This window comes from Labrus mixtus, chromosome 18 (genome assembly GCF_963584025.1).
Source record: "Labrus mixtus chromosome 18, fLabMix1.1, whole genome shotgun sequence".
NCBI classification, from domain to species: Eukaryota; Metazoa; Chordata; class Actinopteri; order Labriformes; family Labridae; genus Labrus; species Labrus mixtus.
This window is the reverse complement of record NC_083629.1, coordinates 25,304,019-25,320,481: the sequence shown is the minus strand read 5'-3', so window position 1 is coordinate 25,320,481 and position 16,463 is coordinate 25,304,019. Positions and strand designations below refer to the sequence as shown.

The 16,463-nt window shown below is 43.1% G+C and overlaps 1 protein-coding gene across 1 annotated transcript in view; it reads right to left on the bottom strand.

Moving 5' to 3' along the window:
- Positions 1–16,463, bottom strand: part of galnt16 (UDP-N-acetyl-alpha-D-galactosamine:polypeptide N-acetylgalactosaminyltransferase 16) — a 39,968-nt gene that overhangs the window by 5,086 nt on the left and 18,419 nt on the right. The window contains exons 6-13 of the mRNA XM_061062412.1: positions 12,840–12,961; positions 7,185–7,272; positions 6,742–6,826; positions 5,546–5,649; positions 5,233–5,359; positions 3,438–3,530; positions 3,093–3,176; positions 2,045–2,171 (exon numbers count right to left, since the gene is read on the bottom strand). Of these exons, the coding sequence (XP_060918395.1) occupies positions 2,045–2,171; positions 3,093–3,176; positions 3,438–3,530; positions 5,233–5,359; positions 5,546–5,649; positions 6,742–6,826; positions 7,185–7,272; positions 12,840–12,961 (830 nt within the window). The remainder of the gene's footprint in view (positions 1–2,044; positions 2,172–3,092; positions 3,177–3,437; positions 3,531–5,232; positions 5,360–5,545; positions 5,650–6,741; positions 6,827–7,184; positions 7,273–12,839; positions 12,962–16,463) is intronic.

Here is a 16,463-nt window from a genome sequence, read left to right as displayed (position 1 = left end):
TCCTCCTGGATGAGAAGTTTCTTCTTCTATCAATCAGAAACAACGACTGATTTAAAGAGATCCAGCATGAAATCAACGATCAGAGTGTGGGATTTATCCCCGGAAAAGAAAAATCTATTCCCACTGTCTCTTCACATTAACTGTCCTGATCCTCGTTTGCTATCAGTTCCACATTCCTGAATCCTTCTTCATCACTCGCCTGTCTCAAAGTGAAGCTCAGGTTTCAGATTAGGTAACACAAACACGCCTGATCATAGCCGTGGTGGCGTAACGCTTCATTAATGAATCATGACTCACGTTGGCTCCCATCATTAAATGCACATTAAGTCTTGGCGTGTTGCTCCTGCCGTGATGATTGTGTGTACATGTGTTTGTTGGAGCTGTAACCATGGCAACAGAGGGACTTTTGCTCAGTGTAGAGGATGAAGACTCAGAGGGATGTTGGCGTAACATGAAGGTTAAACGTTCATGTGAGTTTTCATAGTTTATGTTTCCTTTTTTTCAGAGAAATACAATCGAGGACATTCTTACAGACCGACGCAACACGGCGCTGAAGTCTGTCCCTCAGGTTCAGTGTGATCAGAAACCGGTACTTCACATGAGCAAACTCTTTCTAAAATCAGTTCTATAAGACGCTCTCTGTTTCTGAAGGTCTCTCAGAGAGAAAAAAAAAAGTTTAAACGGTCTTCCTGGGTGACACTAAAACACTCAGGACTGGATTCACTAAAAATGGATTGCGGCCGTTAATCGCTCAAAAAATTGCACATAATTTCCTGGGTGATGATTTCTATCGTGTTCAGTGAAGTCTACATTGTGCAGTTTCTGTGTCGCTCGTTTAGTCCCGTCTGTTTTCTCTTTGAGGAGTTTGCTCTCCTACTCACTACAGTACGGTAGTCGAGCTCTCAGCCTGCAGTGAAAGCTGTGAAGCACAGACCGCTAGCTTGCGAGCGCTCTGCCCGACTCCGCTGCTCCCTCTTTAACTTTCAATCAAAAGAGCGCTCGACAAGGTTTATTTACAGAACAATATCCCGCCGTTTTCTTTAAATGCATCATTATGACCTCATGAGGGAGAAAAGATGTGAAAAAGTTGCTCAGCAGGTCTGGTGTGTGTCGCTGTCTTCCCCAGCACAGCGTGCAATCAGCTTTAAATACACACTGAATGGGGATGTGTTTTTAACTGCGTCAGGTCGCGCGCAGTGTGTGATGGTGGCGGCTGCACCCGCGGTAATGGCGGCGATTGTGTCAGCATTTTAAACTGTTTTTTTGGTCCCACCAGTGGATAAGAAGCAGCCAACTTTAAAGATGAAAAACTTGGTATTAAAAGTTAGTCTTATTCATATTATTTTTCTGACAGCTGGAGTTAATTTCAGGTTACTTTTTTTTTTTTTTAACCTTTCCTATCTCGTAAATAAGGATGTCAAAATGTTCGAGACTCCAATACGTTCAAATACACATTTTAAAATTATTCAATTTCCATTATTTTATTTTACTGTTGATTAATTTAGTGCTGAAGAGTTATAAAAAGCTTCCAAAGCTGAAGAAAACTTTGGATTTTCCGATATATTTTAACCCAAATCTGCTGCGATACAAAGAGTGAGAGCTCTCTCCAGATCCATGGTCCGGTCGGATCTACCACCCCCCCCCCCCCCCCCCAACCACACACACACACACACACACACACACACATTTGCTTTTCTCTGGTTCTTCTGTTTATCCTTTTCATGCATGAATTCTAAAATCCAGTTTGTTAATCAACTTTCTTTTTTTTTTTCATATACAAAATCAACCAACATCCAAACACAAAATTCACCATAACACTCGTGTTAACAAAACTATCTGTTGGATTAAAACATATTTATAAAGAACATATATGCAGTAGTCTCTTATTTTATTCCAAAGTTGTAGATTAATGTATTAAACCATTAAAATCCCCTGATATACTTCCTCACACAGGTGTCATCAGGTCAAATTCCTGCACATTTCTTTCACATTCTCTGGTGATAATAGAGACCTCACAGTCTCCCCCTAGTGGCCGAGTCCTGACCTGTGACTGCGGCCGGTTCGCTCCGATGCCCCTGCACTCTGCCAGTCCGAGGCCGTCCGTCCCGCGGGTCTCCAGACACAGACCGCCTTGTTTAAGCACGCTGGACACGGCTTCCTGCTCGGGGACCCTGAGGGAGCCGTTCACAGAGAGGAGAGAGAGGTCGATCAGAGGTCGTATTACAGCGATAAAGAACACATGGGTTGAGTTGACGGGTCGCCCTGTTGAGAAACTGAATCCCACCACAAGTAATACTCCCTATTACAACACATACTTATGAAAATATACAACCATAATTCCAGAGACCGCAGCTTTCTTTTCCTGAAACCTGACATGGAGCAGATCCACACAAAACCACTCAGAGGTTCCCAGCCAGATAAATTTAGATCTCTGGTTCTGAACTTTGAGGCCATGACACCCAAAGGAGTTGCAGGATTATTTCTGATTTAATAAAAAAACAATTCCTGCTGCAGCTTTTCTTTTTGAAAGGAAATAAGAGCCGAAAATCATTTCAGGCTCACGTCAGACTCGAATAATCGATCAAAAGAAACACAGAGCCTCTTATTTCTTACGACTGTTTTAGAGTTGTTTGTCAGATATGAGAGCAGTTATCAGGTCAACAGGTGTTGCAGCGATGGAAGCGGGCAAGAGAAGTGGTTCAGATAGAAGTGATTGTACCCGACCTAAAAAGCCTCTGCATGTTTCTAATAAGCTCCACGAGCAGAAACGTGCTCAAACTAGGATCAATATTGGAGATGCTTTTGAAAAATGGAGAGAGGTTAGAACACAGAAAGGTTTACAGACCCATGCAGAGCTGGATAAACACTGAAGCTTCAGAGTCCACCACATGGTGACCTGTGTGAGCATCGAGGGGGGGGACAGCTCTCTATGATGTTTAGAATCTAGACTGCAGTATCCATTTTAACCACTAGGTGTCAGAGGTTTCCAGAGCTAATGATGCACACTGATAGCTGACCTTGTAGATATAACTCAGGTCGTCTGAATAAAGCAGCTCAACATTAATGACAGCCGCTCGGTCAGAGAGTCGTACCTGAGCTCAGGATAGACGTTCTCCATGTACCAGCGGAAAGGTTTGCAGTCGAGCTTCCGCCGCAGCGTCTGGCGGTCTGTAATGCTGAAAAAAGAAAACACGAGAGAAGATCAGAGAGAGAAGGAAGACGAAGGGAGGAAGACAAAAAGATCTCCGCTTGACATTTAGACTCAGCTGAGCAGAGTAGAAATGGAGGAGAGGTTACAAACAATTTCTCAGCTTTATTGTTTGATTGAAACATTACAGATTGTTGCATGTGAGATAGAGAGAATACAAAACAAAACATGTGACCTGTACAGAGATTAACCAAACGTAGAGGAAAGAGTGACGGCATCACAGACTGACCTGCCAAAGGCCTTTCCCTGGGCCGACGGCCTCGCAGAGTAGTAATACTGTTTGTACTCGTCCATCCACACCTCAGCCGCCCGCCGCGTGTTCCTGCAGACACACACACACACACACACACACGACACCTGCTCACACAGAGCAATGACTGTAATGCTGCTGGTATTCCTGCAGGAAGTTCTGATGACAACTTGTCTCACTCAGGAGACCGCAGACACCGGGATAAAAACACATCTCCATCAGAAATGTCCTCCTCCTTAAATCCTAAAGGTGTGTCCGTGAGTGAGGACTAAAAGACCAAAGAGACCGAATCTGACTGTTTTGAAGATTATGACAGCAGCTGTATCTTTTTGTTAATATCTTTTCTTACTAGTCTAAAGCTTTTTGACGTTTTTTTTTGTCTTTATTAGATAATCCTATGAGATTGGACAGCTGAAGAGAGACAGAGAACATCAGGATGTGAGAATGGGGGATGGGGGAGATTTTGCAATCATCATTTTTATTCAAGTGCTGGTATTTGTGCAAAAAGCAACATATCTGAGAGTCAGCAGATTTTCTTGAGCAAAAACTGAGCAAATGTAAGCACTAGCAGCGTACAAAGGGAAAGTATCAAAAAAATCTGAACGCAAAATCAGTACGCTTTCTTCTCAAAATGAAACAACCCGCTCTTGAAGATAGATGCTACTTTAATCTGGTATGAGTAAGCTTCTTCATTCATCATCCCAGGTGAACATGGATTCACAATTTCCTTTTTTTAAATGTTAAATGTTATTATTAGATCATAAAGTGTTTAACAGTCTTATGAGACAGATAGCTACGCTCCCCCAAAACACAAGTGGACAGCTCTCTGAGGATGTAAGCAGAAAACTGCATTAGACAGAGAGAGAGGGAGAGGGAGAGAGAGAGAGAGAGAGGGAGAGAGAGAGAGGGAGAGGGAGAGAGAGAGAGGGAGAGGGAGAGGGAGAGAGAGGAGAGGAGAGGGAGAGAGAGAGAGAGAGAGAGAGAGACAGAGAGAGAGGGAGAGGGAGAGAGAGAGAGAGAGAGAGGGAGAGGGAGAGAGAGAGAGAGAGAGAGGGAGAGAGAGAGAGAGAGACAGAGAGAGAGAGAGAGAGAGGGAGAGGGAGAGAGAGAGAGGGAGAGAGAGAGAGAGAGAGAGAGAGGGAGAGAAGAGAGAGAGAGAGAGAGAGAGAGAGAGAGCGAGACAGAGAGAGAGAGAGAGAGAGAGAGAGAGAGAGAGAGACAGAGAGAGAGAGAGAGAGAGAGAGAGAGAGAGAGAAGAGAGAGAGAGAGAGAGAGAGAGAGAGAGAGCAGAGAAGAGAGAGAGGGAGAGGGAGAGAGAGAGAGAGGGGAGAGGGAGAGAGAGAGAGACAGAGAGAGAGAGAGAGAGAGAGAGCAGAGAGAGAGAGAGAGAGAGAGAGACAGAGAGAGAGAGAGAGGAGAGGGAGAGACAGAGAGAGAGAGACAGAGAGAGAGAGAGAGAGAGAGAGAGAGAGAGAGAGACAGAGAGAGAGAGAGAGAGAGAGAGAGAGAGAGAGAGAGACAGAGAGAGAGAGAGAGAGAGAGAGAGAGAGGAGCATTTGACCCGTCTCTGTCAGGTTTATTTAATCTGTGTTGTAAATCTCCGAGTCAGGAGGAAAGATTTTGTTTCGGAGGGGAGATAAAAACAAAAACACTCTCCTGGGTAGTGTAGTGTTCATATACATACATACAGCACTTCACATTTCAAAGGTGAAAAGACCATTAACACCACACAGCAAACAGGATGTCAGCTTTCTCACAGATTTAAAACACTCACTTGATGTAGGTGAGCGCGTTGCCTTCAGGGAAGTCGTACGGGTGTCTCTTCCTGAACACATGACCGACGCGGCTGCAGGGAAGAATCTCCAGGCTTCCTCCGCACATCCACACCCGGAAAGAAAGCTCTGCAGGAGGACAGACACGGAGGAGGAGGTTAAAGTCTGCAGGCTTGTATTTATCACGTTGTGTGATCTGCATCATCCACACATCGGTCTGAGTGACGTTCACCTGCTTCATTTCTTAAACAGCAGATAAAAATAAGCTGAAAGAAAGAACTAGGAAAACTTCTGCTGCATATCATTTAGGCTCACCAAAGTTCTCTCCTCCCCAGATGTCCATGTGGGTGTCGTACTGGCCCAGGTGGTTGAACCAGCTCTTGTCCATGACGAAGATCCCTCCAGCGATGACGGGAGTCCTGCAGAAAAGAAAAGCAGGAAGTAAAGACAAATTCTCTCCACCTGCTGGAGCACACACTCTTACTCCGAGAAATGTACTAATAAAGAGAAATCTTCAAACTGTTTTCTAATTCAGTGCAGCAAAAAAGAGTTTGTAGATATTTTTGAGATTCTGAATTCTGTGATAGAGAGTTCTGCATTTAGATTTAAAGTTGGACATAAAACAGCAAAACAACAAACATGATAACACATTGTGTTTGCATTCTTTGCAGGATCAAGGCTGCAGAGCTTCCAGTAACTTATAGGGCTTTCACACTTGCAGAAAACTCATGAAAAACTATTATTTTCAGGAGGAGATGTATATGTGTTGCTTCGTCTGCTACTTCCTTGTGAGACCCCCCGTCCCCCCTCTCCTGTCTGACAGGGATAGTCTCCCGCTGTGAGGAGCCTGTTTGAACAACAAGGTCGGGAGAATCTCAAACGCATTCCTCCTGAAATTCCTCCTGAAATCTAGATATTATCCGGAGGACTGATGTTAAAAAGGCTGTTTTGGGTTTCATAAATTTAAAAAAAGTTTGAGACTAAGCATCGCTCAAACACGCTTCTCTCTTAACCTGAGTTAAAAAAAGAGCCAAACAAGCTTGTTGGGGGAAGAGTGGGATTGCTTTACCTTCTTATATATTTTATTGCTGATGCTGTGTTTAAGTCTCTACTACTAAATTCCCTTTTTGTTCAGTCATTATTTGATGCGTTTTCTTGTTTTCAGTGGCTGTAAAGCACCTTTAAATTTCATTTCATATTTGATTTATTTGCTCATTTCAGTGTTTGGATTCAACACAATAAAACACAACAAGAAATATTTTCTCATAATCCTGAAACACTGTTCATGAGCAAACAGGAGCAGGAAGAAGAAAACTTGTAATACCTGCCCCCTTTCCTAATAACACAAGATACTGTTTAACAGAATAAGATGGACAAACTGTTGTTTTCTCTTTCTTTCACAAAACAAAAAATAGATCAACAATATGGAAACATATTTGATTTAATATGAAACGTGTTAAATAAATAAAGCTTCATTAACTGATGTATGATGATGGGCACTGTGGACAAACCTGATTGGCTGAGTGGGGTCACTCCTCGCCATTTTTTGCTCGATGGGAATCTGCTCCCATTTGAAGTGGAGGCTCCAGTCAAACCCTGAAGAGAAAAGAGAGACAGAGAGTCACAGAGAGCAGAAGAATGAAGACATAATGATGTGAGGGGTTTTAGGCCGGCTGATTTTGTTGTCAACCGGACAGTCTCTTTTAAAAGGCAAATCACAGCTACATTCCTTACAGAAAATCTTTCATTAAAGCTCTCAGTTGTTGCGAGAACACTCAGGATCTTTGCAAACTTTACTTCCAAATTGACTTCAGTTGTTTTTTTTTTAATTGATCTTGCAGGGAAATTGATGGAATCCAGTGTTTACTGGGAAGCAGGGGTTTTCCTCGACCGCAGCTGTGAGCTTGCAGCTGTTATTGTTATTGCATGATTTGTGTGTTTTGTGTGTCCTGACCTCCTCTCAAGTCAGCAGAGGCAGCCAAGTAGGCGAAGTTATCCAGGCTGATGACATCGATGATGGGGCTGACCACTCGAGTATGATCCTGCAGAGACGGAGAAGGACGGACACATTATCGTTCAGAGCTCGGCAAAGACTGAAGGTCATCATATTTATACACATAGTTTTTAACCGCTCTGCGACTTGGGGTGACTTTTACCACTTAGTGTCTTCTTTTACTCTTTTTCACCCCTGATCACCGGCAGAGCACACACACAGACACTACTCGTATGAGAGGAGTGCAGACGGAGGACGACTGCTTTGTTATTTTTTCTGCCACAAAGAAAAAACATTGTGGAAAGATTGTGGCTGAATTCTTCTCACAGTTCATGATCAATTAATGAGAAATAAACTCTGAACTGATAAACAACCTCCTGCTGCAGATGTGACATGAACCATAAAATAAACACGCAGAGGTCGAGGACTGTTGATCGCTGATACTGACTCTCTGGACGTGGGTTTGTGCCAACACTGCTGTTTGCCCATAAGGCATCTGCATGTGTGTGTGTGTGTGTGTGTGTGTGTGTGTGTGTGTGTGTGTGTGTCTGTGTGTGTGTGTGTGTGTGTGTGTGTGTGTGTGTGTGTGTGTGTGTGTGTGTGTGTGTGTGTGTGTGTGTGTGTGTGTGTGTGTGTTGGAACAGCTTAGCACAAACTGAGTGACTGTTTCCAATCAAAGCCGTCCCCCCCCCCCCCCCTGTGCGCTCATACACTGAACCCGGGCGAACTTCGCTGCAGCAAAACAAGCGGGTGAAGAGCGAGCGTGAAACAACTCTCTGCTGGAGAGCAATTTGAGAAAGTGATGTGCTCGACGGCTTTTTAAACAACACACATTTATTGAGCTTTTAATGAGCCTCTGTGGTTTATCTCATAGAGGCCGCACTTCCAGATAGATGTCACTGATGATCTCTCAATATCTCCTCTCTCTCTCTCTGCCTCTGGATTTATAACCGTGTAAAAATGCTGTCTCGTACTTCTTGTCTAATGCTGCCAATAAAGAATTTAACCCTTTCTTTCTTTGTGCGTTTCTGCTGCTGACTTGTAATAAGACGATGAAACAGAGAGAAAAGGAAATGAGAAATGAACTGGAGAACATCAGGAAAGCGCCCTGCATGACACATGAGGATGTGCCGTGTGTGCAGAATGAATTTCACAGTTTTCCAAATGCCCTTTGACATGTTCAGATCTCTTTCCCTCTGCTTCATCACCCAGTAATGTCACATCAGTGTCTGAGTAAGAGCCCAACAGAGGACACACTGTCTGCCCTGAATCATTCCTCTTTCATGCATGCTTATCGCTCATACGCTGTGTGGCGAGGCCTTTTTTTTATATGCGGTACGGATTAGAAGAAGAAAAGATGGACGACGCTTTGAGGTTGTTTGCCGTCGTGGTAACCAGTGAAGCTACAGATTGTATCCATCAGGATTTCTCACAGGATGACAGAGGCACCAGAGCACCCATAGCTACAATTCTACAATTCACTTATCAGACTCTTTTATCCAAAGCGACGTACATCAGAGAGTAAGAACAACACAAGCAAGGATCTAGAAAAAAGGGAACAATGTCAGTAAGAGCAAACGATCAGCTTTGAGTCTGATTGGACACACAGGTGCTGACAGGAAGTGACCAGAGGCAAAGCACAACATTGAGGGCAGTTCTTGAGAGCTCTAATCAGTATAGAAACCATCTTATAAGTCGTCGTTATCAAACAAAAACCATCGTCATTACCATCATCATCATCAATAATATGGAGACCATCATCATTAAGTTAGTAGGTATTCATGAAAGAGCTGGGTCTTTAGCTTTTTCTTAAAGGTGCAGAGGGACTCTGCAGATCACATGGAGTTTGGAAGTTCATTCCACCACCGGGGGGCGACAGAGGAGAAGAGTCTAGTCAGCGTCTAGTGGATATGTCAGAAGCCTCATGTTCAGAGGCTATAAGTCCCCGCCGCCAGGGCTGTGGGTTCAAATCCGACCTCGGCCCTTTGCTGCATGATCTAACCTCCCAACATTTCCTTTCTCTCTTAAGCTGTCCAATTTAAAAAAAAAGAGAAAAAAAAAGACAAAATTGAAAAGGAAAGGGCTCATCTAAATCTTTTAGAGGAGGGGCAAAATATCAGATACGATACTACAAAGTACAATATGATGAGGGACGGGCGAGGTCACACTAGCCCAGAAACCTTCCCTAAGTTAATTTGGCTCAAGCGGACGTTAAATTAAAAGATATTCCCTCCAGTTTTTCCAGAGATTTTGCCTTCAGAAGAAGAACACTTGTTACAGACATTATGATTGTAAACGGTTCAGATGTATGAAAGAAAACTGATGTGGCAAATATTCTCTTTATTCTCCGCGGTCTAAAAAGGACGATCACGTTTAAGAAAGTCTGCAGAGATTTAATAAATGCCACCCTCAGAGAGCGACCACATTAGAGAGAGTGCTAATGTTAGGCTTTACCTCTCGCTGAACCTAAATCTCTAATCCCTAAACAGTTGTAAGTGGAGATCTCATTACTTGCTCTTCATTACTAATTTAATCAAAGCACTTCTAAATTAAGAAAGTGTCATAATGCTCCATCTAAGAGCGGTCTGGACGGATATCCTTCATCAGTGTTCCTGCACTGAAGGTCTTTATGAACCCAGGACGGAGGTCTCTGACAGACGGATGTATCAGCCAGGCAGAGGAGCTGGTGAATTATCACTGAGCCCGGCGCTCTCATGAACACCAGACTAAAGAGATTGTAATGCAAGCTGGATGAGTCACAGCTGCCGGGAGCCCAGAGGATGAGTGTGTGGAATCACATACACGGAGTGAGTGAGTGTATAAACGATGTGCATGAACTCACAATGTGCAGAGTCTCCTGAATAAAACATGGAGGTTTTATTTTGTGGAGTACAGACTCCTGAATATGTGGGAGGAATATCAGGTTTGTTACATGCACAGCTTTTCAATGAGTTTGTGAACAAACAGCCTCAGTGACCTTCAGAAGAGCTTACTTCCTGCTGTAAATAAAGAGAGCTTCTTTTCTATCAACAAATTGGGAGATAAACTACACATGAGTGTAATTACTAAACTACAATCAGGAAATGGTAAACTTAGCTTAGCATTAAAGGTCACATATTCTTTAAAATCCACTTCACCATGTTCCTCTAACTCTAACATGTGTCTCTAGTCTGTCTACAAACCCCCCAATCATGAGAAAAGTCCATCCTCTCTGTCTCCTCCCTGCTCCACTTTTCAGAAAATGTGTGCTCAAACAGGCCGTTTGGAGATTTTCCCTTCATGACATCACAAAGGGCAGTAGCCCCTCCCCCAGATGGGTGACACTCCCACAGCTAGGTGTTTGTTCTGCCCTCTGAGTCTGCCTTCTCACCGTAAACAATAGGACATGGAGCGAGAAAGCACCGAGTACACCCAAGCACCTTCCAGAGAGGGGGCGTGGTCAGACACAGCTCATTTACATATTTAAAGGTACAGACACAGAAACAGCCTGTTCTGAGCAGGGCTGAAATAGAGGGGTTTATAGACATGATCAAATACAGGATCAGAGTGGATTTAGAACAAGAAACTTCACACACATGTTTTGAGGAGGTCTGAGACTTATTTAAACTGAAGAAGAGGAGGAGGATATGTGACCTTTAAGACCAGAAACAGAGGGGGAAACAGCAAACCTGACTTATTAGCAGAGTAGGAAAACTGACAGCCGGCCTCTCCAAAGGTTATTGCTAAACATCTGTATTTCTATCACCTGAAACAAAATGTAAGAAAGTCAATTCTAGCATGAAAAACACCAACATGAGGGTCTACTTACAGGTACAAATAACATAACCTACCTACCTACCTAACACATACACCTGTGTGGAACATCATTGAACATTGAACAGATTGTCTCAGATTCAAGATGAGTTTCTCAGATTTTAACAGATTTTTGAGCGCTATGCACACCTCGTCTCAAAGCTTACACTCTCTGGACTCTGTGTATCACAGAGCTTATTTTCAACCACTCACCCCTACATGTTTGTTGTATGAACATGTTGCCTGGTCTTCTTTGTCCATACGCAGACTTAATCACTGCTCTCTTCTTATCTACAAGTCTATCTTTGGTCGACTTCCTTCAGACCTTCTGACCTAAATCAGTCAAAAGAGTACAGGAACATATAATCTCCGTTCTCAGGATCTTTTCTTACTGTCTGTTCCAAAGGTCAAAGAGCTGAACTGGGGGGAAAAAGCGTTTAAGATTGCTGCTCCCTTTACTTGGAACGAGTTACAGAAAGAGCTGAGACTCAACGAGCTGCTCTCATTGGAGGATTTTAAGAGGATGTTAAATGACTCTGAGGCGGACGCATCTGGCTGTAGATGTTCTCCCTCATGTATTTATGATGTCGGGCGATTTTGCTGTTTTAGTTTGTTATTTCGTGTTTATTAATGTATTATGTAAATTTCATGTTGAATCTGTTCTTTGTGCATCGAGGGAAGAAGAGAGCTAAGTGTTTTTCCACAATATTTAAAGTCTTATGAATAAAAAGTTGAAGGGAATCGGGGCAGCTGCAGCTCCTCCTGAAAGTGAAGCGAGTGGATAAACAAAAGAAGAACACTGGAAACAGTTCAGTCTGAGAGTCAAGACGTGAATAATCTGAAATAAAGCAGCTCCTTCTGCAGAGTCAGCGGGAGCATTGGCCTGTGATTGGAGGTGATGGCAGGGGATTTAGTGAAGCAGCTGTTCTGGTTAGAGCCCGGTCACAGGTTTGTAATAATGTCAGAGGGAGGGAGGAGAGCCAGCGAACACATATTACTCATGAGTGCGTGATGAAGGTTTCTTTCCACAGCTGCATCGCTCCTAATCAAATTACCACACACTTCTGTTTAAGCGAGTGCACACCTTTACACGTCTCATAATCATATTTTTAAATTCCATGCACGCTTTGTTTATATGACGTTGTTGAAAGCGTTGCAGAAAAGTGCTCTGTATAAAACAGCCTTGAAGGTTCCTGTGGGTTTACCAGGGGAATAAAAATCCCCTCAGATAATGAGGAGTGGCTGGATTTGCATTATCTCCGGTTCATGTTTTGAATTGAGGAACACTCAGGCATGGATGTGGTCTCAGTGTCCCTGTTGCTTAATCTACTTAAAGATGTGGTGAATCTGGAGAATCTTCCCACCGTATTATAAAAATCAGAAAAGGGCCGAGCATACGGCCTGAAGCCAGCGCTGATGCTGTCACTGAGAACGCCACAAACCACGGCAACAACACAAAACAGACCAGCTCGATGATCGAGTGGGAACAAAACGGATTGGTTGGGAAAATGGCACCACACTGTTTCTGTTTCCAGCAGCAGCCAAGTGGAGTGTGACATCTGGTACTGACTTAAATCTTAGCTGAACATATTGAGTGTTTATTTAACTACATGCAATGCCAACAGATTACATCACAGCCAATAAAATCCAGCATGAAAAGAGGGCTAAAATCCCCTGGAGCGAGCGTCGAAGAGAAAGTGTTCCCCCTGTAAAAAGCATGCATATCTGTGTGTGTGTGTGTGTGTGTGTGTGTGTGTGTGTGTGTGTGTGTGTTGGCAGCGTTGATTAAGGGTCTAATTGCAGAGTGTGCATGTGGGTCTCTACCTCCTTGACTCTCTGGATCATCGGCTGCAGCCAATCACTGTTGACCTCGCAGTGGCTGTCCAAGAAGGTCAGGATGGAGGCCGAGGCCGTGTTGGCTCCTCGCACACGTGACCGGATGAGACCTGAGGGAGGAACACGGGACAGAGGACATTGAAGGAGACTGAAAACATGCCAAATATCTCTCCTCGCTGCAGGACATTATGATGCCTAGCGTGGCAAAGGGACAGCTGATGTTAAACCGCTGGTTCAAAATGTCAGTAACATGTGACAGAGAGTCGCCGTCTGACTGCCTGAATGAAGCGGTATATCTTTTTATTAGCTAAGCAGGAGCCCAACTGTTACTTCCAGTATTTTTAACAACTCGGCTCAATTATTTTACATATTTTGGGGTCTGTAAAGACTGAAACGTACAACTGTTTTAGAATTGCTCCAGTACATTTTTTTAACCAGTGGCTGCAAAAAGAGCTAAAATGTCTGCAACAGAATCCTTTGGTCACATGAGCTGAATTTATTTTGTACGGTAAACGTTCTATTTTTACAGATTGAGATTCCAAAGCCGTTTTCACTCAAGCACCTGTAAAAATGTCAAGAAAACTTCCTGCAGGTTGTCAGTGAAATCTTGACATGACGTGAAAAGTATAGAAGTGAGCAGAGTCTGACGCTATGATGACAGTTCATTTTTAGACTTTATATCAATGCATCGTTTCATGAATTCAGAATTATAAGTCATAACAAAACAAAACATACTGGCAAACAGAAAAACATAATAAAGCAGTTTCATCACATGCACAGAGATAAGAGGATATAAACTTCACTTCCCCCCCCCCCCCCCCCCCCCCCCCTGAATATTTCTTGCTGCATTTTCACATGCTGCTACAATTCAGTTTCCCCGTAGCATCAGTTATCGGCAAGAATCAGAAAAACATCACAGCGACCATTAAAAGGACATTTTCAGGATTTTTTTACCAGTGTCAGTTTTCCCTTTGAGGACCTTGAAAAGTTCAAAGACCTTGCTCCCTTTTGCTCATTAAATACGTGTTTCTTTTTTCCTAGAGGTGAAAGAGCTTCTTCACAACAAGCAGCCCTTTGAAATGAAAGGCGTTAATTGGATTAGTCTGCAGTAGAAACCAGACCGTCTCCAGCTTTGCCCTGAAACCTCTTAAAGATTCTTGTGGGGAAAACAAAAAGGTCGAGAGTTGAATCTATTTAAGAGCAGGATCGCTGCAGGCCGAGTGGAACCGATGGTTTCAGGTGTTTGTCTTCGTTAACAGTGTGTCTACATCACAGCTTCAAACGCGTGGGGAGGGAGGGGGGAGGGGCTGTGAAGGGGGTTGATTTTCTGCAGCATCTACTGTTAATTAAACAGCTTCTCCCAAGTTGTTTAAAATAGAAACTTGTGAAATCATTTGAAAAGCTAATTGTGCTTTAGTGAAAAATGAACAGAAAGCAGCCGTGTAACTTTCTCTCAGAGGATTTTCTTGTTTGGCCCCAGTGAACGTCTTGCAGCATCATTAGGGATTATCACTGGATTGATGTATTAATGCTCCACAGACGTATGATCCCTCGGGACGGAGTGATGAGAGTCGACATCTTTTTAAAATCAAACTTCTCAGAGACGCAGTTTGTTAGGGAGGCGGATCAGAGAGCTGCAAACAACGAGTACAGACAGCAGAAAGCACTGAGACATATGAACACTGGTTTAAAAGACGTTTAATATGTGACCTTTACGTTACCATGGTGATCTACCCTGGTAGGAAATGAACCACACTGGTTGAGCTGAGATCCACAGATCCCGCCTCCTTCTGCAGGCCCCGAGGAGTCATCTTGGTCTGAGCTTAAAGCCAAACCTAATCTGAAATCTTAATGTATTCTTGAATTAAAGCGCTTTAATGTGTTCTCGGCTTTTTCTACAGAGCTGCCAACTATTTTGAAAAAATTGAGCTTATCTAAGACGGGCACTTTCTCTTCTCTGTGTTATTAAAAAAATTGTTTTTTTTACGTTTGTCTCTCTTTTTTGTTGGCTGAAAAAAACCAACATTTTAAGAGTTTGTCTAAGTCAATTTTATGGACAAAAAGTGAATCAAATCATCACAAACTCAGAGTGTTGCAGTTGAGACATAAATCCTATTTTGCATTCATGCCCGCCAAAAGGCTTCAAACAATGTGAGACAACGAATAGAGGTTGTAAACAAAGATTTCAAAATACAGAGATTTGAGAATAACTGAGGAAAACTGTTAAATTATCACTGATGTAACCAATATGTACACAAGAATACAAATAGTTCAAACACCAGAAAAACTCAAAGATGACTTTTCAGATGATGCAGATCAGATATCAGCAGCAGCCTGCCGCTTCATGTTGGTTTGCTGTGACTGCGGGTCGATTTATTATTAATGCGCCAGCGCCTGATGACCTCCGGCTGCAGCATTTTGTCACATTAAAGGGGAGAAAGTCGATGATGCCTGAAGGAGTGACACCATTAGGAGCTGCAGAACATCAAGCTGATATTAAAATCTATTCCAACAGTGACTGTGACTCTGTTTGTTATAAACCTCTGTGGTTATAGATTAGTCCAGATAAAAACACACAGAATTAATTTCCCTTCTTACAGGTCACAAAAAGCTAACAAACAGATTAAGTTTGCTCTTCTTGTTTTATTCTCTGCCGTGGATTTGGAGACTTTTTTTAAAAAAAGTAAACATGAGCTCACTGTGGCTCGTGTTCCTCAGGTGGCGGCCTGATTCCAATATGCTCATGTTTTGTCAGCATGTGGTTGGTAAGCCCAAACAAAGTCTTTAGTCTGCAGTGAGAGCAGCAACACAGGCAGCATCCCCCCAGTCACCAAGAGGGATTAATGTGAGACATCCAAATTAATCCAAAACACGGCTTCTTACTGCTTTTTGTTGGACTGAGCGTTGATTTGTGAAGGTCGAGGATTTCATATAAAACAGGGATTCATTCTAAAACCTTTGTTTATACATAGATGCAACGAGGAAACATGCCGCACACTTTATAGAGCGTTGTTTGTCTTTGTGAGTGGGTGAACCTCTGATTTATAACGTCTCGTCAAATGGGGAACTATTCCCTCATTTGGTAGTAAAGACCTTGACATGTCATTTTTTTAAAAAGCTCAGATTATAAGAGCTGAGATGTGTTTTCTGCTGTTGTCAGAAAAACTGTTTGAGTCCCTAGAAGATCATTTCTCTTGATGAGGAGTCGGTTTATTGTAACACTGCTTTCAAATTTAAACAGGACGAGCTGCATGTGTGAACCAAATTTTTCATCCCCCCTTTAACCGCAAAAATGTACCGCGTCAAGTCAGGGTGAGCTGACGTGAGAACGCAGCATGAAATATTCAGGAAAATTCACCACGAGCTAGGAGTGAGAGGGGGCGGTGGCGTTTATATCCTGCGGCCGGCTCACGACCATAGACTGTCTGCATGTGACAGGTGCAGTATTCATTATGTTTTCTGTTCTCCAGTATCTTCTGTAAATGTGCCATACAAAGGGTAACATTGATTTAAAGGCAAATATTCCCGTTATAACGTTGCATAGCGGACTCTCTGTCGCTTCATTCATCATGTTGGTGTCATTCTTTTAACCTCATGTCCCCAGCTGGAAAT